This window comes from Scatophagus argus, chromosome 20 (assembly GCF_020382885.2).
Source record: "Scatophagus argus isolate fScaArg1 chromosome 20, fScaArg1.pri, whole genome shotgun sequence".
NCBI classification, from domain to species: Eukaryota; Metazoa; Chordata; class Actinopteri; family Scatophagidae; genus Scatophagus; species Scatophagus argus.
Window position 1 is genome coordinate 3,979,949 of NC_058512.1, and position 27,796 is coordinate 4,007,744.

At 43.8% G+C, this 27,796-nt stretch overlaps 1 protein-coding gene across 3 annotated transcripts; it reads right to left on the bottom strand.

Annotated features, from left to right (window-relative positions):
• Window positions 1–8,014: 8,014 nt before the first annotated feature.
• Window positions 8,015–25,211, bottom strand: olfm1b (olfactomedin 1b). 3 transcript variants are annotated; one of them, XM_046375605.1, is made up of 6 exons: window positions 24,636–25,211; window positions 18,185–18,334; window positions 17,296–17,451; window positions 15,249–15,468; window positions 11,546–11,652; window positions 8,015–9,500 (listed from the first exon to the last, which is right to left on the bottom strand). In XM_046375605.1, the coding sequence occupies exons 1-6, from the start codon at window positions 24,699–24,701 to the stop codon at window positions 8,826–8,828; spliced, it is 1,374 nt and encodes a 457-aa protein (XP_046231561.1). In that variant the 5' UTR covers window positions 24,702–25,211; the 3' UTR covers window positions 8,015–8,825. The 3 variants fall into 3 exon arrangements, with proteins under 3 accessions (XP_046231561.1, XP_046231560.1, XP_046231563.1); XM_046375604.1 differs by lacking the exon at window positions 24,636–25,211 and adding an exon at window positions 19,667–20,714; XM_046375607.1 differs by lacking the exon at window positions 24,636–25,211 and adding an exon at window positions 18,549–19,627.
• Between the last annotated feature and the right edge of the window lie 2,585 nt (window positions 25,212–27,796).

The window sequence follows — 27,796 nt, forward strand, 5'->3', positions numbered from 1 at the left end:
CATAAAAGGGACTTTTAACATAATGTGTAAACCTGCAGACTATTTGAAGTCGCTTGATGATAGTTTACACTGCAGCAAAAAAACAAGATCAAACACACTTGATGAGCTATGACTGGGCCATCGCTGCTCAGGGGGAGGAGCTAAGTGACCTGTCAGTTGGAGAAAACAATTGTGCATTTTTCAGATGAAGTTCTGTGCTGGCTGACACTGCACATACAGCTTCTCTGCATACAGCAGCTGCATATAAGAGGTCAGACAGCATCAGATGCAAAGGTAAAAGGCAAATCAAGCCACCGAAGGCTGTATTTCAGGTATTATTGTTTAACTTCTGAAGCCAGAAAAAAATGCTGCACAATGAAGAAAAGAGGAGCTGAGGATGAAAAAGATAACAGTTGTAATTTGTAGGTGGTCCGTGAGAATTTTTCCTAAACCAGGTGTCCTTAAGATGATATAATTGCTGTACTATTACAGCACTTTCAGACCACTCAAATACACATTTTAGAAACTGTTAATCACAAAAGCATATGTCCTTTAAAGGCCAACAGGTCACCTTGTTAGCTGCCTGGGAATTGTACCACTGCATTAGAATGAGGAATACCCTGACTAGCCTGTCACAGAGGCCACTGAGGAGCATGGGGAGCAGTGGTGGCCCCGCAGAACGGGGCAAAGAGATGTAGATGGAGAAAAAGACAAGGTGATGAGAGAAAGCGAGACGGTAGCTGCAGTGTAGCAGGGATATGTGTGAGAAAAGTGGGAAAGGGAAGGTGAGAGAACAGGTGAGAGAGCCAGCAAAAAAGTGAGAGACAGTGTGTGGGACCGAGCGAGAGAGAGAGAGAGAGAGAGAGAGAGAGACATCCTGGAGTAAACGATTGGAGCTGTGCTCCCCTGTTGTATGCACCAGATGGTGTTCATTGATTATTCATTGCATGCGATGGATGTCACTGTCACCGCACACGACTCAGCTCCATTCTGCTCTCTGCCTCAGTGCACCTGGGGGCAAAGATGGGGGTGGAGAGAGAGCTCTATAGGGCTGCGTTAAGCAGTATGTGGATGTTGCGGAGGGGTTTTTGAAACTGCGTCGCAGTGTGTCTAAATGCAGCACACGCAGAAGTTCATGTGCATGTCCCTATTTATGCATGTGCATTTGCACAGATGTATGTACAGGGATCAGAAGGATTTAGATGTGAAACTGGTCTAGGATTAGTCCGATGGTCAATGCTGATTGGTACTCAGGCATGACTATAAGTATTAACCTACTCAGCTCTGTCTATCAGATTTCAAGTTGATTTATTGCGGGTTACGTATCATCATGTTAGAGTAAGGGTTGATGCTTGTCATGATTTGGTGGCTAATCTGAAATTTTAGAGACATGGCTCACATCACAAAACATGCCCACAAAATGACACTCAATCACAGATGCCAAAGAGTTCAATCACTAACACTCTGCTGACTCTCCGGTAGATCTTGACCGAGCCGTTCCGCTCCATCTCTCTGATGGAATTCACGATTGCCCTGTCACTTCCAATTTGCATTGTTGATGACTGATTCAGAGACGACGAGAGATAAAAACGGGTTGGGGAGCCGGCGGCGGAGACGAGCAACGCGATTACAATCCTACGAAGGATGAGAAAGAGTAAAGCGAGGTGTTTATGTGTGTGATGTTACCTTTACAGTGCAGGTCATAGCCTGCACATGTGATTGAGGTGGAGAGGTTGAGCACATAATTATACGTTGATGGTACAAAAGGGGGAAATTGGCTGGGGGTATTGATCTGGTAACATCTAATGCAGTTCTCACCACTCCTGCCAAGACTTGAGGTGTCAGGTGAAACAGAGTAATCAGGCTGCACTGACAGGACTCCTGCAGAACAGCAGCAGAGTAAAATGGATGAACACAGCCTTGGATTAGTTTCTAAATTGAATGTATTTGACAAAACCTAGGTATTCCATGTGAGCAAGCCCTCACGGTATTAAAGTAATTGTGATATTGACATGGTGGACTCGCCAGACAGTCACATATCAGGGAAGACACAAAAAACTGCTCTGCTCTAATAAGTCTCTCTGCAGGTGAGGGATTTGTGTGGCTCCATTTATCAGAGGCAGGTAGTGATTTTAAAAGATATTTGATTCTCTGCCATTGGCTCTGAAACAAGTAAGGAATGGGGATTTCTTCTCTTTGTCAACACCACTCCTTAATTTCAATCACCCACATCATTTTGATTTCGGCCCTTGGTTTCATTCCAGGTGAACAGCTGATGCTGAATAATTCATCGTCCTGTCGCAGCCTGTCCTCAAATCATCTGGAAGCAGGGATTAGGAATGCTTGTACTGAATCAGAACCATGACTCACCACTCGCAGGCTACTCTACTGGATCACACCTCAGTGAAGACTAATTCAAAGTCATTGAAGATCCTAATCTCAGACTTTGAGTCACTGCTCACAGATTTTGCTACAAAAGACGCATCCGAATGAGTTACCTTATCTGCTTACACAAGACTTTGATACACTTCACTCGCACACCAAAAGAGAGAATCTACATTTCCTAAGACAGAAAAACAACTATTGCTTAGCTAATAGAACACGTTCAAGATGGACAAATTAACAAGTCCAATGGACAAATCTAACCCAAACAAGCATCAAGCACAAATAACACTTTCTCCCCATGTGGACTGGAGACCATATAGTATTGAAAATCAGTGTGGCTAACATGTGACTGGCTAACAGGCTGGAGCTTGTTGCTCTTTGCTTCCCTGTGATGATTGGCCAGTGTCCCTGATGAGAATACTGGCACAACTCAAACACGAACAAGAATGTGAAATCTCCCGTGCGCACAGATGGCGTGCGTTTTGTCACCACAGCTTGTTAGAAATACATACCAACACACAAGCGCACGTGCATGTGCGAGTACATGGACACACACGCTCGTGCACGTAAGGCCTGACCCTTAGGCAAAAGACCACCCATATTGTATGGGAAAAATACTGCATGTGGCAGAACTGTCATCCCTGCGTGTGGCCACTTAAGTGTGAAAACAAGTGTACTGTATGCTTGATAGAGCACAGTTATGGTTAGTTACAGACCAGAATACATGAGCATGAGACAACATTTGTATACACAACTTATGCACCCATAAATACACAAACACACATTGCCCAAAGCCTTTTGACTTGAGCTATAGAAATAAAGCTAAACTGTGCTTTGCTCATTAGTCCTCAGTAAGACCCCAGGCAGTCAGGGGTTTAAAGGTCCAAAGCAGACTCGTTTCTGGGTCTGAAGGAGTTACATGTTAAAATAAAAACTGATGTGTAATTGAGTAGTTTCTGTTCATGTGCTGAGCATTAATTAAAGAGTGTCATTTTATTTGATTGGTTATACTTTAAGTAACCGTCAGTAAGGATCGTCAACGTTGCTTCCTGATAAATTATATTAAAATAACAACAAATTACATTCACATTCCTCTAATTAGCAACTTTGCTTAGTAAGAAATACAATGCTGTGCAGATCACATTATGTTATCACATGACATAATGAAAAAATATTTCACACTGAACACCTCTGTGAAATTCGCTTTGAATGCAGCTCATTATTTTCGTTCAGTCTCACCAGTCACTTTCAGCTGTGGCAGGCAACCATTTTCAGCTATGTGTGATAACCCTCCATTTTGTCCTGGGAGACTCCCCTTTTCTTTGTTGCCTTCTCTCTGAGTCCTCACGGGGTCAAAATTCTATCAAATTTTTCCAGATTAATGACACTTTTTTTCTCCTTTTCATTATTTTCAAACCCATTTCTGGTGTGTGTAAGCCCTGCACCTCTAAAGGTTTTCACCTGCACAACAAGACAGCTATGCCAAACATGGGGATTGTAGCCATCATCACATGTACCTTTACCATGTTAAATATGCATCTTCTACCATATAAACTTGAGTGCAAGCCGTAGCAGTGCATTTATAAGCTTATTTTCATTCATGAAATGTCACCAGTATGCAGAAACAAATTCTCTGAAACTTGTTACCCCACACTTTCTGTGCTGAACAAACACGGCGCCACAGAAAATAATCAGTTTCCATTCAAAAGGATTTTTTAAAGCAAAGTAGTCAGTGTGTTTAGCAGAAAACAGGGTTGTGATCATATTCCGTACACAATGCGATGATTGAGTTTGGCTTTGGTGTGGTACGAGGTACACACAGCTGTGGTGTTTGCATGCATGCACTCTTGTGAGAACAGCGCATAAAAGAAAATGCTAATTGAGGAGACATTTTGTTACATAGCAGGTGTTTGAATTGCTGACAAGAACACAATTGTAAACGAAACCAGTGCACTGAGAATTGCGGCGGGGACATCCGAGTTTTTTTTTGCTTTGCCTTTTTATTACGCCATAATTAAAATGAATTGTCTTCATTGCTGTTGGTTTTTTCCCCCCTCTCACTCCTATTCTTTATGGTTCTATTGATTTATTATTGGCTGTTATTCCAACCCACACTGGGCTTGTAATAGTTTTAGCTCGGAGATTGCTCCCAGCTATAGCGAAAACGTGAGACCTCTGCTTTATTTCTGTTTTGTCCCCCTGCCTGTGTGTGATGAATCTGAATAGAAAATTTCATAACTGAACAGTAACAAAAGGAGTGTGTTTGAGAAACTGTCAGCATGTGCCATCTTGCATTAAAGTCGAAAGGGCTCACAGTAATTGCTTGTGTGTGGGGCAGATCCAAGGCTGTGGAAATGTTATTACTGCTTTGGTTCTCTTGACTGTTGGGTATTAATCAGGTTTTTATATCTTCAGTGAAACCTTAACCATTTGGGGGGGATTAAAATCAAATTTGTTTGCAACTTCTGACCATACATGACAGAAACGAAATGAAACTGCACTTTGCATTAATCAATACTTTGGGATATTTTTAATGTTGCAGAAAAATATATGTATTTTTGAAATTTTAAGCACAACAAATTGATCTGAGCATTTCTTTTCTACCTGGTTACCTGGCTCAAACTCTGATTTTTCTTGAATTGAATCTCAGTTTAATCTGACCTGGGAAAAACAAGTCAATATCAGCAAGAGGGTCTGGTAAAGTTCCAAGGGGTTGATATTTTTGAGATTGAGGTATTGATTCAATCCGATGGTCATTTTTTTGGGGGGGCATCGAGGCAGATTTGTTGATACAACTAATGTAAAGATACCTAAATGTACATACATACAGAATATGTGTGTGTGGGTGTGTGTGTTTGCTTGACAGTATCACAAGTGTCATGTTGTACTTATATGTACTTATATTTATATCTTGTTTTTTCTTTTTGTAAATACTTTATTTATTTATTTATTATTTTGTATTTTCTATGGTGCACAGGAAAGAGAAAAATCCAGAGGCAAATTCCTTGCATGGTCACACATACTTGCCAAATAAAGCTGATTCTGATTCAGATTCTGATTATGCAGCCTGATAGCCAAGCAGCTGAATGAGCCACTGATGGTGAAGCGCGAACGAAGCTGTCAGCTAATGCAAGCACATCTTCACTGCTCTGCTTGATATGTTGTCAGCAAAATATCCTGTCAAGTGTATTTCCGATCACTCTTCCTGTTTTTGGTGACTGTTGTCGTGTTTTTTGTCGTGATGCCCTCGACACATAATTCTCTCACTTGTTAAGAACAAAGGCAGCCGCACAAATCAGTCATATTAAGTTGAATATCTATTAGCAGTGGCGACCCGACGGTCAGTTTTCAAAGCTACGTAACTCGACCTTCAAATGTACAAAGAGGTCAAGGAGACGTGCCTGAGAGTCAGCTACATAGGTAAATTATGTAATATGGTGTGTGTGTGTGTGTGTGCAGCAATACAAAGTGCAAACTGCAGCGCTAGACAGCATTTTTTGTAAGCCTCCTGCTGGCACACACACACACACTTGCTTTCTATCACTGATAAGTGGTTTTGTCCTTGGGGGAATGATGCACCTTACAGCTGGTCCAAGCAAGGTCAAACCTCTCACTGTGTGTCTGTCCTTTAATCCCAGACGTGCTGCTGCCGTAGTCGTGGCATTTAGAGGGCAAAGTATGCACAAGGTAATTAGCCTGCACCTTAAGATTGGAGTAAACAAGACATTGGAGCAGAAATGAAAAGGGAGAGCTGATGTGCAAAATGATGAAATGAATTGCAACTGTCAGGTTCACAGGCACATGTGTGTGTGTGTTCGGAGGTGGGGAAACTGGGACTAGAGGGAGTGCCGCTGTGTCTCTTGATGCGCCAATCACTGCTTAAAGATGCAAATATATTCAGCTGCTGACTGACAGCTCACCGTGTCATATGCTGCGAGACTTTCCGCCAAACATGTTTCTCCCTCTCTCTGGTTTTTTTGTCTGTCTGTCTCCCAAATCCCAAACTCTTTCTGGGGAGCAAAGCAGCTTGTGTGTTGGCCAAGTACTCAGAGTGAAAATAGAAGCAATCATTTATTCATCGATTGAAACATCAGAGGACTAAGAGGCAGTGAGGGAGTGGGAGCAACAAAGAACGAGAAAGATAGAGTGGCTGGTGGAGCAGGGAGAGAAAAAAGGGTGGTGGTGGTGAGGGTAAGTGAAATGAACTGCAGAACAAAGAAGAGAAAATTGTTGATTGAACAAAAAAGTGGACCATTTTGCCTTAAAAGATGACAGCAACAACAACAACAACATAAGTGCCAAATGATGGAAAAGAGACACAAAGAGGGGTTGTTGCAGTTAAAAGACTTTCAGTTGGTGACAGATAAAAAGTTTGTAATTTGAAATTTTTAACAACTCAAATTCTTTTGATACGTATTGATCAGTATCAGATGTTGCCACAGTGAGGGAGGAGAGAAAAGCAAAGTGAAAATTTAACTGTTACAGCTTGTGAATGGCAGTTCAGACGCTTTATGTACTGTCAAAACCTGAAAGGGAGCCTCTGCAGCCATTTTATCTTCAACTGAACAGAGGCCACTGTAGCCTAAGGGGCCAAGCTAACATTAGCACGCTAGCATTAGCCACTGTGAGCTCGCGGTTGTGCCAGAGCAAATAGGGCTGTAGCAGCAAACTGAGCAACAGTGGATTTAATTGCTTATTGATCCAACTTTTCAGAAAATGTCTTCATTTAAAATGTGCATAGCCTCCCTTTAAGATGAAATGTGTGAAATGAAATGAAATACTAAATGCTTTATTCCCCGCAGCTGAACAAAGGAAGAGTGTCTGCACTGTGAAACCTTAATAACTGATGGACCAAAACGCAGGAAATGAGAGCATTAGTTCCATCTCCATATGAACAGTCATGCACTAGCTGTGAGATGGCAGCTTGCAGCTTCTTAAGGCAACAACCAGAGCATCAGATTTCTCTGTTTTATTGACACGAATCATTAACTATCTCATCTCAGATACAACACATGTCCAGCAAAGCGCAAAAAGAGTGAAAAGCTTTTGTCCTCGGCAAGGGTATACATTTAAACAGCATTATCCTTCACTAGCAGAGTGTGTGTGTGTGCGTGTGTGTGTGGAGGGGGGGCATGACATGAGACAGGATTATCCTCTAAAAGAAAAACTCTCCCTACTACAGGCGCATGATGTGAATCGAAGATAGGAGGACCAGGTTCCCAGGATACAATACTTGATACAATCTGTTGTTGTTTTTTTTCTTCTTCAGAGAGATGTGAGCTAGAGAGATTCCTCCCACACAGTCCAAACAAACACATACAGAAAGGCAAAACCAGTGCCAACAGTGATACAAGAATATTTGAAAAATAATTGCAAAGCAAAAGAAATAAAACTAAATGCTAACAAAATACAAAAAAGCAGGGAAAATAAATATCATTGCAAATCCTCAAATCCCAAAAAGTATTTTTTCCACCTTCCCCCCTTCCCTCCCTCCTATTTTTTATCATATCATATAGCAAAAGACATTCAGAAGAGCAGACCGGAGTGATAGAAAACACTCATGCAAAGAAAGCCTTTTTTCACACATAGTCACTAACACAGGAAAATCACCTCAAACAACAGCGCTGTCAACAGTCAGTGCCTTCAGGTCTTTTAGTGGATGTTTTTATTGTTGTTTGCAGTTTCTCTACAGACTTTTGATTTGCTACTGTACTTGATAAAAACGATATGACAGACTGCACCCATTAGGCTATCAAGTCTTCTGACAAGACTGACCCTCCCACTTTTCTGTCTGTCCATTGGACCTGGGGGTCCAACAGTTTATTACCAACAGTCTTCGTTTCAGGACCCCCACTGACCAAAAGAAAAGTTCGGCTGGGAGGATTTCTGCAGAAGAACCGGAGCCACAAGAATGAGCTTAGGTTGATATTCCATTACATAAAAAAAAGGCGTGATGTTTTCTTTTTTTGGCATCTGTTCTTATTCATGTAAATTGTACACATTAGTCTACTTTTACAATCATCTTCTACGCGGCAAACAATTAAAGAGTTTCAATCCAAAATAAAATACCTCTAACAAAAAGATGGCAGCTATTAAAATAAAGTCTACTATGGGTAACTATTAAAGTTAGAAGTCATATTAAGACCTTTATTTACAAAATAGTTTGGGTTTTTTTTATGACAGTCCACTGCGATTTTGTGATAGTAACTGATAGACCTTTTTTTCCTATAACAAATATCACATTTTGGAATGAAACCCTTTAATTTTAGTATTTTTTCAGTCTTGTGTATATGCACATTCAATCCATTTTGCATTCACTGTTGATGCAGTCTCTCAGTAAAACTTATTATAAATAGAATGATCTTGCCATAGAGTCTTTTTCTTTCGCAGATATATTTTTGTATATAGGGAGATCTCTACACAGACAATACGTATTTATGCGAGTAATCCATTTTCTGTGGTTACAGTTCTTCCGAGCGGATAACATGGAACAGTGTGACATTGTAGAGGACCTGGTGGCCGTTATTCCAGGCATAGAGGGCGCGGTCACGTGGATTGTAGTCCAGCATAGAGATATGAGAGTACTTATTCTGGAAGGCAATGTCGATGTACTCGTAAGTAGAGGAGTTGGTGGAGTAGGCGTAGTAGACCTTGGTGCCTCCTGAGTAGCCGTTAGTGACATAGAGCGTGCCGCAGATCATAAAAGACTCGCCGGCACTCCTTTTGGGGTGGTTGGTGGTCCAGCTCTTGATGATCTGTAGCGTGTTGGGGTTCAGCTTGCTGATAACAATATTGCCGGCGTTCTGGTTGGTGGCATAGACAGCCCACAGCCCTCCTTCGTCCACCATCAGGTCAATGTCAGAATGGCCGCCCCAGGCGTAGTGATACGCATTATTGAAGCCAGCGTAGTCCAGCTGCCGGGACTTGCTGATGGAGGATGTGCGGAAGTCGAACTTGATGATGACGTGGCTCTGGAACTTGTTGAAGTAGATGGAGCCGTTGTAGACCACCTGACCTGTTCCTGACCATGGGTGAGGCAGTCGGTGGGACGTGAAGTTGTCAGACGTCATGAAGTCCTGCATCGACTTGTACTCTCGCACGAAGCGGTTGTTATGGTAGCCATCCATGTACCAGACCTACACATCATGACAAGAGGGAGACAGAAGAATTAGCATCAAACACAGAAGTACAACAGACCTGGAAATCACAACCGTCATCATTCGTCAGTGTGCTGTGAGTAACAGATCACGAACAGAATGGATGAAATCACACCGTCAACAAGCATCCCAATTAAGCTCAGTGCTGAGACTATCGCAAGGAGCTGAGATCCAGCAGCTTCTGAACGCAAACAATCAGAATGACAGCCGCAGGGTGTGATGAGCCGGGCCCCGCAGGGATGATGCCCATCATTCCACATAAAAGGCCCGTCTCAGCTGCTTGGACCCAGCTTCCTGCTGACCCCTGCCGCGGTGGGCAGAGAGCTCTTATTCCGGAGCTGCTAGAGGCTCAAACACTTCCTTAGTCTCAGCGGGACTGAGACACCTGAAGCCCTTCCCCTACCTGCTTCCGTGAGCTTCTGTGATTGACTTAAAAAATGATTCATATCAGGGAAGAAGGTCTCCACAGGCCCGGGAAAAAAAAAAAAAAAAAAAAAAAACCAACATAAGGAAACCAAGAGATAAAAGAAGTGGAGCAGACCTGTCTGCTCCCGTCAATTACACTCATTCTTCTTTTTCTGTCCTTTGATAACACAGCACATCTTTCATGTGTTAGGTTCAAAATGTATTAGTTTCTACAAAAAAAGTAGCCTTTATAGTATGCTAAATATAGTCTTAGTCAGCAGTAAACTTCACCGTTGCTGCTGTGAATCTAAAATATACACATTATACAGCTTCTGTTGTCATGACAATTAGCCTTCAGGAAGAAAACTTACACGGCTAACTCCACTGTATGAGGATGGCTCCTCTCAAGTTTTTATTCCTCTTCCTTCCATGTGACTTTGAGAACTTTGTCTCTTGTTTATGTGTCTCATAAAGCCAGTGCACGAACAGCACGTTCATGCTGACATAGCCGACAAATAAAATTTTCTTTATTCCCAGCTCCCTCTATTGTTTGTCCGCCGGGCAGCTTCTTGTTAAAAACCACGCAGATTTGTCCCTGGCGTTTGATTTTTACTGTGTTTTAGTAATGAAAGCAGAGCCATTTATCGAGGCAACAGAAGCCCTTCTCTGCAAGGGGAAATCAGATGCAATCAGTTGATAAAAGGACAGTGAGCAATTAACACAAACTGTTATCAAATTTCATAACAAAGGCTGACCTTCACCTACAACAAAGGATGAGTCTTACTTCAGAGTTGGGTAAACAAACAAGGGGAAAGGGGGAAGGGGTGTCATCAGCACTGAAAGCGTGCATCCTGTGCGACTGCATTAATGTTTTCCCCCAGTGTGTCTATGTCAAATATCGTTGGACTGCAGCTAACTCTTATTTTCAGTGAGGATTAATCCACAGATTATCGGCATAAAGTTGACATAATCAGATTGCTGTGTTGTTTGACCAACAGTTTAAAGCTGAAATCATATTCAGCGTGGTGTCAAAATGTAGAACAAATTTACATTTTTGCTTTAAGTTTTAATCAATCAAAATGTGATCATATAAAATGTAATAAAAATCTGAATATTTTTCAGAACACTCAAAACTGGTCTCCTGAAGGAAATAACTGGGATAACTGGGTCTGCTGCTTGGTGTAAGGCTGGTAGTGTTGGTCGTAAAATCAACATAATGAGCTGAAAGACAATTAAATGCTGGGGGGGCTGAGGTGAACCAAGTCTCTGTGGGTTTGTCACTGTGGGCAACACCATTAGATCCACTGCTAGGATAAAAACACTGATTACAGCTGTTTTCAGAACGGGACTGGGTATTGTTTGACATTTTCCAAAAGTGACATTAATATGACACCTGTGGATCAGAAGGCTGAAAGGATTGTTTCGACACCTTACTTCGAGAAAATGTTTTCTCCACAAAACCTTTATTAACAGAAACAAAACCTTGAATGTTTTATGCCTAAACTTGAGGAGTCATTCGAGAACTTTGAAGCCTGCATGAATTCACTGCAGTGGTACAGACGGTTATTCTATATGGAGACATATTTAAATGCTGTGTGACTGTATGCAGCCATACATACTCGTGTGTCTCCTTCAGGTGCCAGAGGGTCCGTCATCCAGGAGCCGAACCTGGATCCGGACGTCTTGATGGTGATGGGATCGCTGATGCCCGTCAGTTTGCCGCATGCTGCAAGGAAAGAAGCGAGACGGGAACATCTAGAGCAACACCTGTTTGAGTATTTGGACTAATTCAACATCCATTACAAGGGATTCACTTTTGTTTACTTCAAATGCCTGAAGGATGAAGGAGTTGATGTCCACACTGTTGCTACGTCTCTGCCTTTTGCTTTGCGTGATGTACTGTGCAAGAGGTGCTCGTTATTCAGTTCACACATGCTAATGCTTGTTTTACTCTCTCTGTGTGGATGTGTGAAAAAAGAGGGAGGAAGAGGGAATTGGGAAAAGGAGAACCTTCGAATATCCTGCTCCCGTGTGCTGCTTGTAAGCTGCTGCAGTGTTAATTAGTATTGACTGAGGTGTTAATGTGAATTTGACAAAAAGTATCACTGGGCTCTGCGGCCCTCGTGACTGAGAGCTGGTTGGACGAGTGGATCCTCTCTAATGATTTTATAACAGTAACATGACCACAGCACAGCCATTCATTAAGACACTGGCCGTTTTCCTGGCTATGTTTCGGCAAGACAAATGTTAATTAGACGTAAGCCGTGCTGAAATGCTAATTTAAAGAGTGGCTCATTTGAAGTTTTCGTTTGCATCTCATTAACCCCTCGCTGCTACACTCATCATCCCTCTTTTTCTTTAACCCCATCATCTCTCCAGCTCTACATCGGCGTGAAGCGGACTTGATTTTCGTTTCTTCTGCCACTCTCATTCCGGCTCGCGCCACCTTCCCAGCTGCTCAAATTTCGTTTGTATGAAAACTGTAGGCTGCTTATGTGCTTGCGTGTCTCTATGTCCAACATATGTTGTGCTTGTGAGTATGCGTGGGCATCACACCTCAGCTGCGGCTGAGAGACAAACACATGGTCACATTTACTATTGCCAGTGGGGACTGAGTCCCTTACGTAACCCACTGTGGGATTAGAGGCCGCAGTAATACACTGGCCATTGATTTATTTATTTCTTTTCTCTAATCATGTCTCTGTTTTTAGATGACACTACTATTGCAGGCTGTTGGGGAGCCCGCTGTTGGATCTGCGGTCTGGAGATGCACACAGGGTCTAATCCCCTTTTGGCCTGAATTTGCTTGGGCCAAAGCAGAGGGCAGAGCAAATGGAAAACCTAATGGGAACTGGAGCTGATATTATAAAAGCACCAACAGCCTTTACCCCGAAATATAAGGATTTAGACTTAAAATGAACAGAGGAAAAAGAATATTGCTTTTTAAAGGAGAATTTCAAGATGGGCCTTATTTTAGCTCTTGGCAGTGTGGGACTTCTTTTTAGTTATGTCTCCATGTTGCTGTAATAAACCAATTACTCATTAGTAAACATCAGGGAAAGGGAAAACTGAAAGAGGTATGTTCAGGTTGCTTGTTAAGAGAGAAATACTGATTCTGTGGCATGTGCTCCTTACTATAACACCACACCTTGTAATTCTATTCTCAACAGATGAAATCCAAGGTGAGAAAAATGGCTGCAGAGCAGGCAGCGGAGGGGTTTATGTGCTGGTATGACTTTCCTGCTCCATTCATCAGCATTTCGTTGTAAAGGGGTTGGATTTGCCTCGAGCTCCTTGTGCCGCCACACCGCTGGGGCACGACACGGGGTGATTTATTTATTTGATTATTGCCCAGCAAGCTGGCATGTCCTCTTGATCGATGGCCATTGTGTCCCAGAAGCCGCCAGGCTGTTAGTCTCTCCGGCACAAAACAGCTTGAAGGACAGCTCTGCGGGGACCCTAGTTACTCTCCTTCACTTTTCCTGCTTGCCTTCACTTTATCACTCTCCTCCCTTCGCCCTTACCACCTTCTATCAATTTCTGTCATTGCCGTGTCTGTAACTCAATACTCAGATTTGTCCTACCCTCTCTATTCTTCTGTTTCCTCCCCCTGTTGTTGATCTGCTGATGCAAATTTGGCGAGCGACCTTCGCAAGTTTAATCTCAACAACAGGAGTATAGTGGAGTGTGTATTTGTGTGCACTATGCATGAGTGCCCCTGCAATCATGTGAAGATGAAAGGAGTAGCCACCCTCTGTTCTGCCTGAGCCAGTCCCTCGCTGGGTGACCTCGCCTTTATCTCGTCCGATTTCGCACACACACACACACACACACACTGGAGTGCCTCCCACCGTTTCCTGCTCTCCTAACCACACATGCGAGGAGCACCATGTGCATGAAACAGAGAGAGAAAACAGGGGCAAGGCTCCTGCTCCAGTCCAGCAGGTAGTGACAGAAAAGGTGCCTGGTTCAGGAAATAATAACCACCGTGTGTGTAAAGATAAAAGAGAAATGCCGACAGAACGAGTGACTTGGGAACTGAGTTCACGTCTGCTTTTTGTATTTACCCAATTTGAATCCAATCGCTGCCTTGACTGGCTCTCCAAAAAGAAACATCAACCATTGTAACCAAATGCTTTTCTTTCTGTCATCTTGCACTGTGAATAATTCGAAGCAGGGACACAACATACCCGTGATGCGCAGGCCTGTGAGTGTCTCTGCTCTTGTAATATATCTTAGTCACTGTGGTGTGGGTGTGCATCCATTAGCACTGTGGGCTGTGAGAGGTGTGAAGAGACGGAGGCTAAAAGCAAAAGAATAGGCTGTGACGGGAACTTGCAAAGATGAGGATGCAGTCAGTGGCTCCCTTTCTCTGTATGCTATCCGTTTGTGAGCGTTTGTACGAGTGTGTCTGTGGAGCCATGTAGAAAGCACCTAATCAGGTATGTTAACCTCTCATCTAGGACGCCAGCTACGATAAGATTCATGCAGAATTCTACATTCAAATTAATTTGAGTCCATGGGTAGGATTGCCACTAATTATTATTATCATTATCAGTTAGTCTTTTGCTTAATAATTTGTTCTGTAAAATCTCATAAAATAGAGAAAAGTCTTCAAATTATTTGTTTCATCCAATAAACGGTTAATATTCAGTTTGCAGTGACAGAAAAGCAGAACATTCTCAGATTTGAGGGACTGGAATCCAGAAAATATTCGGCTTTTTGATTAAAAAAAAAAACCTAACATTTGTCATTTTGATAACAAATCAAGAGTCTTTGGGTTTTGGACTGTTGGTTGGACCAAAGAAGAAATCTGAACACATCACCTCGGGCTCTGGGAAATTTTAACAAACATTTTATCCAATTTTAATTTTTTAAATATTTTATAGACTAAACAATACATTTTGAAAATAATAGGCAAATTAATTAATAATGAAAGTTATTGTTAGTTGTCACCCTACTTCTTTGCAGGAAAAAAAAGAGAAACGTTACCGAGATGTAGCTGCAGTTTCATGTATAGCCCTCTAATGGATTCATTATCAGTTTAACAATTGACAGTCAAAGATTACGCTGGTAAAAGAAATCCATTAAGAGGGCAAGCACATGTGAAATTGAAACCACGAAGTGTAAATGACAAGTGTGTTGTAGGACATGTGTAATATGCATCTGACTGGAAGTATCACAGCCACACACAATGTTCCTGTCATGTTCTGAATCATGTGAATATGCCTGAGCATCTCTCTCCGGTCAGTCACATCACACTGGACGTCAGTGGGAGTGTTTGTGCATGCAAGGTGTGTGCCAACAACTTTCTGTGCCTACCTAATTTTTGCATGCATGCTCGGAGTCTCTCCTCAAGATTTGACACTCTGTTGTGGAGCTCCTCGTAGTCATAGGCCCCCATCTCCTCCTGAAGTTCGCTTAGAACTGACGTCAGATTCTGGACCTCCTCCTTAAACTGCAATACCAATTTGGCATCGGCCTTGTACTCCTCCAACACTGGTATCAACGGTCTAAGCTCCTCCATTTTCGCTTTTATGGCCTGAAAGGATTAGAATAAGCTCGGTTGAGTGTCAAGCGCGACAAAAGGAGACTGTCCATAAAAGAAAAGGGGGGAGGGGGGGAGAAAATAAAAACACCTGTCTGAACCTGACTACTCTGACTCTACCCTGCCTCTTCACTGACACGAAGACCCCCTGTTCGTGTCCATGTTCAGTGTTGGCGTGTGAACAGCTGTGTCTTGTCTGTGCAGGTGTGTGTCTGAGCAAACAAACCCGGAGCAAAGCTCTCCACCCGCTGGACGAGCAGAGCAGGTGGCTCCGTCCCCCGGCAGTGAGCAGCCGTTAAAAAGCAAGCCCTCAGTACACCGACAACAATTGGGAAAGCTCTTTATTGGTCATCGTTTAAAATGCAACATCGTATTAAGGGTTACATGCTTTTACATGTCACACACAACAAAGTGTCTCGAATTTTACGTCTATAGTTTTACGTATAGATTTGTTGAGTAACCAAATATGCATAGACAAAAGCCAAAGGAAAATAAAATGAATAACAGCAATAATTAATTAAAAAGAATAATATTAATAATAATAATAATAATAATTTATTTACGCTTGAAAAAAGCTTTTAGATGGAGAACTTTGACAGCAGTAACATGCAGGAAGAGATCAGTGGTGGGTTGGTTTGGGAGAGGAGTGGGGTTTCTTAGTCTTAATGGTGCTAAAGGTAAATTAACTGTTTGACGCCCAAATGCTCTCAGTACTGTGGCCCAGTTCAGGGGAATCTGGAATTGACCTGCCTCTTCTTCCCTGTGGCTCTCTTTACATGTCTTAAAGTTAGCCCTGCAAGCAAGAAAATGACAAACTGTTGACAGGGGCTGGAGCTTGCTAACCTATCTAACAGACACACAAACACAGACACACACTCACACTTAGTACATATGCACGGCACAGAAAATGACACAAGTGCTGGGTACGTGAGGTTTGTGAGCATGCAGAGGTGACAGGATCACACCAATGTGTTGCTGCAGGTAAGATGATGAAAACACTGAAGCCGAGGCAACACATCTGGGTGAGTAACTGCAAACACAGCTGGATGTCAAACCCCAAAACTTTTGTTACCATCTAAACTCCCTTTATAGCACAGGGCGACAAGAAGTCTGAGGTACTCAAAGCTGGCATTGAATGTTTCATCTTGTTTTGTTACTCTTTCTTTGCGTGGCTGCTTGTGTTTTGCCAACGTTTAGCATTTGAACGATCAGCTCTGCACTTTTATTAAGTGAAGAGTTGAAATGATTGGTCAAGCAGCAAAATAATCTCCATTGTGGACACTTTGTCAAATAAATTTCTTTCTTGGACTTTAAGAAATTATGATTACACGACATCTGATCACTGAAATCAGACAGCATCTGCATATTAATCCATAATGTAAATATGTTATTTACGTTCCTGGTTAGATGGAAGAAAAGATTCCATGAATAAAGAGCACAATTTCAAGCACGTGTCAACTCTCAAATCAGATGAGCTCAAAGATGTGCAGATATCTCGGTCTTTGCTCTTCGCTTCACTGAGTGTGAACGTTCACCATTATGAGCCCATTGTGATGAACATGAAAGCTGCATTAAAATCTCTCTCGAGTTGAGTCAGGCTTCCAGCACATGGTCTGAAGTGAGTTTGAACTGTGGGTGTGAAATCTTTTTATTTTTAACCTCTGTGATTCTGCATGCAGTATGGGTCTCTGGGTGTGTGGTAAACTGCACAGTGGAAACACACAAACACAGAATGGGTAAAGCTGTGTGTGATGGGCTACAGAGCAGCTATGACAGAATGCTATGGTAGCTGGGTCAGTGGCTCGAGGTCCAACTCTGTACCTTGTATTGCTTGGCGATGTTCTGCTTGTGGCTCTCCTCCACCTGCCTGAACTTGGTCTCCAGGCCACGGAGCTGGACCTCCATCTTCTCCACGTACTGCAGGTCCCTCTGGGTTCGCTGGTCCAGCACCTGGATGGACTGGGTCATGTTCTGGACCTGAGGTGACATACGGACACATTGGACTGAGCGATGAAACACATGTCTTTTTCTAATGGTCTAATTAGAGCAACGTGTGTGTGTGTGTGTGTGGGGAAAAAATGCAACAGACTTTCAATATGTTGTTTTGGCTTGGCTTTCTTCTTGCAGTGATTCACCAACTCTGACATCAGGCCCGCTAGTCAGGGGCCTCAGACACATGGTGGAAGTGTAGAATACATACTGTTAAGACATTTGTTTTCTCCAAAACTGTTGTGCTCCAGAAACTCCATAAAGCTGGCAGATATTCTACTTATTCTATCTGTTGATATCTACGGGTTTTCCCAGTTTATGCCAATCAGCAAACTACTCTACGTTATCTGGTGATTATCTCCATCTATGGATTAAAAAAAAATACTTGTTCATAAATGTGTCCAGTCTATGGATATTGAGCCGGGTTGCATCATTACATGTACTGATGTGGATGTGTGCAGCACAATAGTGAGTGCAGAGCTGCCTCCCATGACGTCTGCCGGGTTTCCAGGGAGCTCATTAGAGCATGATTCCTATTCTTGTCCAACGGGCAGAGAGGTGATTTGAAGACCACAAACATGCATGGGCCTATACGAGTGTGTGCACGTCTTTGTGCGTGAAACACTTGTAGGTAAAAAAAAGAAGCAAAGCTGGTCGCTGTGGTCACATTAGAGGACACTGATTGTGAAGTGCGCGGAGGGGCGAAGCCGCATGTATTTACCTTCTCTAACAGCTGCCTCAGTTGTTTGGTGCGGGCATCCCGTGAACACATGGACTGCTGGGGCGCCACCACAGTGCAGACACACCTTCCCTCGCTATCCTGGGCTGAACTGTACACCTGCCACGATTCCTCTGGGTTTGCTGGCAACACCTGAGGGCAAAGGAGTCGTTAAGTGGAGACAAAAAAAAGGAGGCGAAGCTGGAGGAGAGAGGAGCAAAGACAAACAGAAACAGGAGGGGAGGACACTTCACCCCAAAAACACATCGTTACGTTTGTCTGTGATAAGACAAATGAGGAGGTTCGGTTGCCATTGACCGGTTAGTGCGTTGTGCATGTTTTGATGTTAAAGCCGTATTGCATTCACCACCATCTGGACACCACAGACCACCAGGCTCCACCCGTGTTGCACCATCACATTTTATAGCCACACAAAGGGAAGATGCAGCCAATCAACGCAGCTGAAGCTGCTCCCGTTATTCAGTGGGGTTGGGTGTGTGAAAGCTCGGAGTGTAAAATGTGACGTCAGATAGAGAAAGAGAGAAGACTCCAGTGACTAACCTGCTGATCAGATAAAACAGAGAGAACGACTTTGAGGAAAGAAATTCAATTAGAGAAGGTGCGAGTTCACAAAATCAAAAAAGAGCAGTCAGCTGCTTTCCACTGAAGGATGAGCTGAAAGAAATAAAGGAAAAAATCACTATCAAGCAACCTCAGTGCTCCTCTGTACTCCTCAGTCAATGCCGTTACGGATCACTGACAAGAATGATCAAATTAAACCTCATAAGTTAAGTGAAGATGTTCAAAATCACAACATAAGATGGTGCACTTTCAGGACAGCCGACTGAATATCGGCCTCAGCTGCTATTTATTTATGTTTGCCTTCAACATCCATTGTTCTAAAATTTCAGCGCAAACATCCACTTGACAGAGCGCTCACAATGTCATCCTGGCACAGAAGCGGCACCGAATGTGCCAGCAGCCTGACAGAGAAACAAAGAAACGCTTCATCTCCACTCTATAACAGCATCTTGGCTCTGAGCGCCTCTCCCTCTCATTCACACACACGGTGAAAGGCAAGAATGAGGACTCCCGCCGTTTCAGAAGCGTAAGACTGCCTTGAAATTTCTCATGCAAATCGCCTGATCTCACACCGAGGATCGCTTGTTTGTATCAGCACCAGAGGAAAAGAAGCAACTTTCCACTCAGTTCAAAGCTGCTCGTGTCGGCAGACACAGCAACCCAGTGGTTGTTGGAGCGACATCAAACGCAGAGGGGAAACATCACTGATGCCTCTCCAAGTCTTTTTTACTTTTGCATGCGCCTTGCAAGCGCATCACAAATTTTTTCTTAATTATGAACCAATCAGAGACGCATATGTTGCCTATCTTTGGATTATAGCCTGTTTAACTGAAGCAGTCGATTCATTCATTCAGAGGAAAAAAACGACCAGCCTCAGGAAATATGCTTAACTTGTGCACTTACTCCGGTGCTCCGGTCTGGGTACCCTCCTTGTGCCGCCGTGAGCTTGGTAGTATTGAGCCCCACCAGAGAGGGGAGGGTCTGCGACATCCAGTTGGTGATCATCGCCATGGTGCTGAGCACGACGCCGATCTTCAGCAAAGGCACCGACATCTTTGCGCTTTGCTTGGACTTTAATTAAGCCGTCTTCATTCTACAGACTCCGGTGCGAAACAAGGGAGGCGAGTCATGTTGCCCAGAGCGGCTTGCTGTTTCACCCGGGACTCCGGCTCGGCTGGTCTTTTTTTGGACATCTCCAACGAAGCACTTGGCGGCGAACGATTCGGACGCGAGTGAGACGACCGAAACGAGAGGGTCGGGACGGAGGTGAAACTGCAACACTTGATCCAGTGGAAGAGGAGGAGGATGATGAGGAGGGACACCCGAGCGCGGCAGCTGGAAGCGTTCTCTGGATTGCTCCTCTTCCTGCGCTGTCCCGCACACTGCTGCCTCTCCGGTTCACCGTTACTATTTCGTTCACGCCCGACGGTCCGCCTCCTGCCTTGGTGCGCTCTGTGATTAAGTGCCACTGACTTCACGCACACAGGCTGCTCCAAATGGATGAGAGGAGGAAGGAGGAGGTACTACGGATCTATCTATATAGCCAGACGCAATGATGTCAGCCAGGTTGGGGTCCGTTCATGGTGATATCTGGGATTGCGCCCGATTCGCCCATAGCTGCCCGGCACAAGCTGTCCCCAGGGGGAATGACAATGAGCAGTGCGGCTGAGGTCGGCCGACACGGATGCTGTGGGATTATATTAATGCGGACAGTGACATTTCTTTCTGCACTACCCCAAAAAGGACAGAAGACTGTCATTCATGGAGGATCATGAATGGTAAAGCTGGCCTTTCAACACTTAAACAACCACTAATGTATGACTGCGCAGCACACATGTCATAATGAACACACTCGTGCAGAATGTCGCATTTCAATGAGAGCAGGGCGTTAGGAAATACTGAGAGGTTGCTGGATGCCTGGAGCTCAAACTGAGGATGAGCTTTTGATTCGCGTTACTCTGGCGCCATCGTGTAGCCGACTGAGGCGTTGCTGAAATCAAAAGGGGGAGGGTTATTAACAATGCAAAGCAGCAGCACCAAATATGTAAAAGCAAAAGATATCCTGTTTTTTTTACATCTTAAGAAAATGCTCAGTATAGAAAAAGCACTCGTCCATTTTTACATTTCATGCCTATGCGCTTGATATATGGTTGTCAGACTTTTAAAAACGTGCAGTGAAGTGGTGCATATTTTTGTTTGGAATTCTCTCAGGCTCTGACATGAATTATTTGTCATTTCAAAGTCATTTAATACTGCAGCCTATGGGCTAGATTGCAGCACTGCATCATGCATGAGGTCCCCAGAATAGCAAGAGTGGCTCTGCGTCCACGGCTATTCCTGTCAGCTCCATAATGCATTTTTCTGGTCAACTGAAAGATTGAAGTGGGTGAAGTTTGCACTCACTCAACCTCCATATTCCTCTACCTCCCCTCGTCTCTCTTATCTCTCTGTCTTCTTTCTGAGCTTTCTGGCGAGAGCTCATGGCTCCACAGATTACTGTGAAAGTGTCGCCAGGGGTCAGCTCGCCACTGAGCACTGATGTCCAGACTCCAGTCTGTGGTCTTGTGTGTTGCAGTTCGGTGCGGCACAGTGGGGTCTAATGACACAGTCCTCTCATGGACACAGTTAGGTTTTTTTTGTTGTTGGAATCCAGTCCAACTCACATTAAACAGCGTTAATATATGAATATAAAGTCCTTAGCACCAGGAGGAGCTCCACACATGTGCTGATTAGTCGACCGACATCTTGGTCGTCGGTGAGACTATCAAGACTAACTTACAGACAGATTTGTAAATTAACATCTTTCATTAGACCCATGGGACTACACTTACTATAGAGGGATGGATTTCTAATTCTGTATGTAAGATCCCGAATGTGCAAACACGATGACAGCAACGCTTGCGTATTGATCAGTCATGGAGTCTGATGTCGTAGCCCTGCATAAACACGATTGTTTAAAAGAGCTTCTGATCAGATTAGGTGGTATTCTGGATGCAGCCTGTGCTCTTGTGTTGTGTACTGTAGGTGAAGGGTGTAAATGAGTATGGAGAGACAAAGCTGGCACATATGGCAAAAATAATACGATAGTAACACAGCACAACAAAGAACAGCCTCAGAAATGTGGGATAAACGTAGGAAAGGAACACTAAAGCCTAATGAAAGCAGTATTTCTGACTGGGCTGTTGTGCTGTGTTGCTTTACGGCGAACAGGTGTTTGGACTGTGGGCGAATCACGCTGACACACTCAATATCCACTGTAGTAAATGCTCATAAAGTAGCAAAAGCCCACAAGTAAACTACAAAATGCACCGTATCTCCACCTACTCCTCTTCTGCTAGCTTTCTCTCTCTCTTTCCTCCCTCCTCCTCCATCACCCAACCAACCATACTGAATAATAAATAGCTTCAACCCCAGCTGCCAATCACACCACGCAGATTGCAATTCAGCTCAACTCCGTCTTCAGTTTCTCACATAAAACCGCACTGATATCTTCTCTTTTTTAGGTTTCATACGTTGAAAAACTGTTGTTTCAAAAGGCTCCCCTGCTGGAGGCCTCGTGGACAAGTTGGCATAGTGTATTTAGTTGTTTCATGTGAATTAAAATTCACACATTAATATAAAATATATACATATATTCTTTAAAAACCTTAATATAAAACCTGAACATGTGCAGGTGTTTTCCAGCAATTCCTTGTGTGATGGTTGTTTATAGGATGGGAACTATGGTATGTAGGTTGCCTGGTGTGAAAGGGGTGCCATCTGTTCTGTCAGGTGTCTGTGAGATGCTTTAGGATGTGGGCCCAAAGCCACGGGGGGAGCCGCGAGGTGAGGACCAGATGCCGCTCTGGCTGCTTACTATTCTTCTCTGTGTGAATGTCAGGCAGGAGCCAAATCCTTCAGCGGAGGGGGATAGAGGTGAATAAATGCGAGCGGAATCGATGAGGAGAGCGTGCTACTAATCAGGTGTCTCCCCGCTCCCTCGGCCAGATGTTGAGAAAAGCTGCCCCACGCCGCCTGAACCTGTGCGAGACTTCTGAAGCAACGTGGTTAATGTGGTCATTAAGAGAGAGCCATCAAAGCCAAGCTGCCTGGGTGGCTTTTCTTCTCTCACGAGTAATCTGGCAATAAGAAATCCATCTCTGGGTACGCCTCTCACTTTTTATATTCGTGTTCGAACAGGGATGAGGTGTGGGGAGGCCTCTCCTTCCTACGGTGAAATTGGCCGTAGGTTTCTATAACAAGGGCGGCAAAAAAAAAGGGCCTGTCGGTGTATCTTGTGTTTCTGCTCTCCTGGAGGGCAGCAAGGCTGTGGACTAGTATCGACTTACCTTCAAACAGAGAACACACACACACACACACACACTCTCAGACCATCAGAAAGATGAGTGTCACTGTAACATCGGGCCCTGACCTGCACAGGACCGACTGTCATGAAACCCGAAGTGAAACACGCTCTCTTTCCCCTCCCTCCACTGACTGATGGCTTCCATCAATCAGTGCAAAAAGCCTCATTGTTTGATTGTGTCAGCATTTTTGTGTGTGTGTGTGTGTGTGTGTGCACTGTTGCTGCACTGTGCATCCAGTTCACATTATATGCTGCAACATTTGACGCTTCAAAGTCTGGGAATAAAAAACAAACTGTCATAACTGTGTGTAAGGTTACAGCTTTGATCAAATTACTGATTCCACGTGAAGCTGTGGCTCCATGAATAAAAAATGTTCCACTCACAGCACACTGACATTCCTCATAAATTTGCGGAAATCAATTGCTGGCATATTTCTGCCGAAGCGATATCACATCAATATTGTTCTAACAGATTGGTTATCGGGGCCAGCAGGGGTTGCAGCATCCTGCTTCCAACACATTTTATTGAGTTTGTCACTCTGAGTATATTACAGACAGACTGGGTACACAGATTAATTTATTGATAGTACCTCGGTGGCACATTTGATTTTTCTTCTTCTTTAGTCTCCAATTACCAACCACAATTGGATTCACACGAAAGTGAAGCCCATGAAAAACAACTCTCTGTTCATGCAAGGGCAATTAAATCATCAAATTCTTTATTCCACTGGTGACAGGGCCTTGGGAATAAAACGCTCCCGACCCCCCAACCGTGAGTGTTTGCAGGCTTTTATAAAGGCAACAGTTTAATGCAACAGTAACTATTACACATACTGTGGCAAACAACCCTTAAAGAGCAGGAAGTAGTTACACAACAATTACAATCACAGAGATGCGTTTTATTGACCAGTAACTGTTTACTACTCCTGAGGTGGGTAGCTTCAGCTTACAGTCGGACACACACACACACACACACACACACACACACACACACACACACACACACACACACACACAGCCAACAGCAAGTCACACTGTGGTCATTGAGCATGCTCAAAAACACCTTCTTTGAGACACTGCATTTTTGATTGTGGAGCCGTGGTTGGAACAGTGGCCTTTTCTTTTCTTTTCTACAGAAAGCTACAGGCAACATATTGCATTAGAGCAGCCGTGCAGTTGCTTCATGTGGCCATTTGCTGCTGAGGAAACTGGCGGATCATGTCATGTATCCCCCCACTCTATCTGGCCCGCTTCTCAGCCTCGGCGGTGGAGTCACTGAATAAGGGGGCTCTGCTGAATCTGTCCGCGCCCGTCAAGCACAATGTATTCACATCATGTAATCCCACCCGTTAATCTGTTTAAGCTGGGGTAGAAGGCTAATTCACCGGGGCTCTTTATGCGAGGTAACCGGGTAATCTCTGAGCGGATCTCAAGCCAATTAACCGCGGGTTCTAGCTTTTTCTTTTTCTTTCTTTCTTAAAAAAAATACAGGAGGTGGAAAATGGCGTTAAAAAAATAAAAACCTACTTGGGTGAGTTCTGTGCCCATGAAGATGAGGAGAATCAGAGTCAGGAGCTTGCTCGCAGGCTGCATCTCTCGCCTCCGGTGTGTGTGGACCAGCGGTCTCACATGCAGATCGAGTCCCTTTGCGTCCCCCCGCACAGCAGTCCTTTCCTCCCGGCTCTCTCTTTTTCTCCCCCGTTGGAACTCGCTCGATTCTGTTCTTTTTTGGATTAGTTTTATTATCAGCCTGTATTACTTGATCCCTCAGCAACCCAGCAGCAGAAAGACGTGTTTCACGGAATCGTCTCCGTGCATATTCAGTTCATATCGGGAGCCTGTCCTCGGCGCCTCTCCCCTTCGCTCTTCGTGGCCGCACTTATTTAATCGCTGCGACTGGCTGTGCCGAACATTGGGCTAAAAGACGCGCAAACACTGTCGTATGCACAGCTACAGACCTTCACTCTGATATTGCCAAAAGTTTACCTCTCCCCGCCTCAAGCTGCCGTATAAGCTCTCGATGAAAAAATGAGAGTGACGGCGCTGTACATGGTGCTGAAAACGGAAGTTGCATCGCCGAGAGAGGGAGATTTAAAGTGGCAAACATAAAGGAGGGAAAACGCCTTTCCAGCGTGAAAACCTGTCGCCTCATCAACATTTCATCTTGGTTTGAGTTTGTTTTGCATGGCAGGTTCATCAGAAAAATCCGACAGTCTTGGCTTGGGAAAAACACATGTGGACAGACAAAGAACAAGCAGAGCAAGAAAGAGTTTGCAAGTAGCACAGGTGAGAAGACAAAAAGGTGAGGCCACAGTGTTTTAAGTGCAGCCACACATCACTTGTTCTTGAAGTATTTTTCTTTCTTTGTCTCACTAGACGTGCATGCATGTGGAGGCTTGATTTTCTGGGTAAAGAATGATTTAATCTGTGGGTGGTAAAAAAAAAAGAAATCCTTTTCCCTCAAGCCTTCAAAAAGACGTCTTTGTGCTCATCAGTGGCAGATGCGAAATTTCTGCAGGGCTGGGGCCAAACAAAATAAACAGACTATGGGGGGGATGCAGAGACAATGTGATGCATTTACAGTGAAATGGTTCTAAACTCAAGTTAAGACTGAAATTGTTTTATTATGCACTTCAGGTGAAAATATAACTAGTGCATTTCTGCACTCAAAAAAAAAACAAAAAACCATGAACTATTTAACCATCAGAGGCCCACAAACTTTATAGTATTCAGACGGTCTCTATGGCCCTGCATCGCACTCTCGTGTCGGACTGTTAAAAGAACAATATTCCTGTCTGGAATGTGCAGTAGAAGTATGAAGAAGCATAAAATGAAAATAATCAAATGGAGTGAAAATGTTTCAAAAATGTTCTGGTACTCTAGTGTTACTTTCCACCTGTGAAGCTCAGACATCAGACTTCGGCCCAGGAGTTATCAGCATGAGGGTTTCAGTCCTCCTCGGGTCTGCATGTGCATGTGTTTGACCGACATCTCCCCCGACCCGCCCTGTTAAGCTCTGTTGCACCTGTGAGGGCGGGACAAATCACATCTTCATGCTTCTTATTGGGGTCCTGTGACCTCGTGTAATTCCTATTATAGCTCGAGTTCCACAACTTCAGCGTGAGCAAAAGTGCGAACGCCTGTGGAGGTGTGCAGGGAAAATAGCTGAATATAAATTATTGGTCCGCTCAGGGTGCGTGTGACAGTTTATCGGTATGCTTTATGCTAAGAGCCATGCATACATATGAATACTACTTTTATACTCAGGCATTCTGTTTCTGTGTGGGCAGTGCAGTACTTATACCATTGTGAATGTCAACAATAGGCACTTAATTGGGTGGTCATGTGGTTCTGAAGCTGCTCTGCCTCTGCCTGCCCGCGACTGTCTGAACCACATTAGAGACTAATAACTCAGTGTCCTGTAGATAGACTCTCGGCTGAAATGAATTCTCTTTCGGTGGCATTAGGTTACATAAATCACCTTGGTAATGGCATCAGAGAGAGCTCATATCTGTATTCTCCAACGAGGTCTCTCATCCGTTTGATTCTGGCTGCTCTGTGCACCTGAACGAAGCAATGCAAGGTCAAAATGAGAAGAGGTTTAAGTTCTAACAGTCGGATAATGCTTTTCAGGATAGCAAGTTAAGGTGTACGGCACCTTTCTGTTCCTCTGAATTTGGAGCTTAGGCTTTCAGATTTGAATGTTGAGCGTGTGCTGGCTATTGACTGTGCCATCTACGGTACAGGCGTGCACAAATGCATGCTTTTTGTGATCTACTAGCAGTGCTGCTAACTGAGTTTAAGCTCACTCAGTGAGGATTTGATTATGGGGCAGGGGGAATGAGTTCTTCATGAGTAATGAAAGTGGAATGCTCCAGACAGAAAGAGGAACATTTGTTTGGCGGCAGGAGCCTTCCCTGCGTGGTGGTACACAGCCCACACACTGGACAGCAGGGGACACATCTCACCGGCCAATATTAAAGTTGGTCTCGGGAAGCATGAAGCCACAGCAGATACGTCTAAGCACAGTGGATCCTTTAATCATGCCTGAAGAAATGTTCTGTTATTAAGAGTTGCAAAGGAGAACAAGCACTGTGGATTTTTTCTCTGGATGTTTACTGTAGGTTTTTTGTGTGAGAGAAGAAGATCTACAGCTCCATTGAGATTAATTAACACACAGCAGTTTCCAGCATATTTTTACCTTGCAGATTTGGAAAAATAAAAATCCAATTATGGTGACAGGTTTGATTATTCTGTGCACATTAGGCGATGTGAGGACAAGATAATATGTAGTCTGCTGGTGTGAGTTGAAAGAGGATTGTGACAAGGGCAATGGTGAACAAATGATGAATGCGGAAGCAAAGACTCAGGAAACAGGAGATGGAGCACCACTGTGATTTGGAAGAAATGGATGGAAAAGCTGTTCAAACAGAGTAAAGCTTGATGTGGAAGTTGATTTAATGTGGCTGCTTGTATGGATATCACTCAAGATTTATTTCCTGCCCACTGAGTTCAGAATGCAAATTGCTGGATTGTCTTGTTTGCATGCAGATATACAATATGTAAAATGTCTCCATTTCAGGTGCACTGGAGGGGAAGTCACTGACGAAAATGTGCACACTGTTTCTCTCCTTTTCAGGACCTTTACATGATTGCAGAATTAACTAAAAAGCTAAGATTTGGCATCC

Coding starts and splice junctions, on each gene's coding strand:
- olfm1b (XM_046375604.1), bottom strand. CDS start 19,816: ATGTCGGTGCCTTTGCTGAAGATCGGCGTCGTGCTCAGCACCATGGCG. Junction 18,335..19,666: donor ACCCAGACCGGAGCACCGGA/GTAAGTGCACAA, acceptor CTTTGCCCTCAG/GTGTTGCCAGCAAACCCAGA. Junction 17,452..18,184: donor TGAGGCAGCTGTTAGAGAAG/GTAAATACATGC, acceptor ATGTCACCTCAG/GTCCAGAACATGACCCAGTC.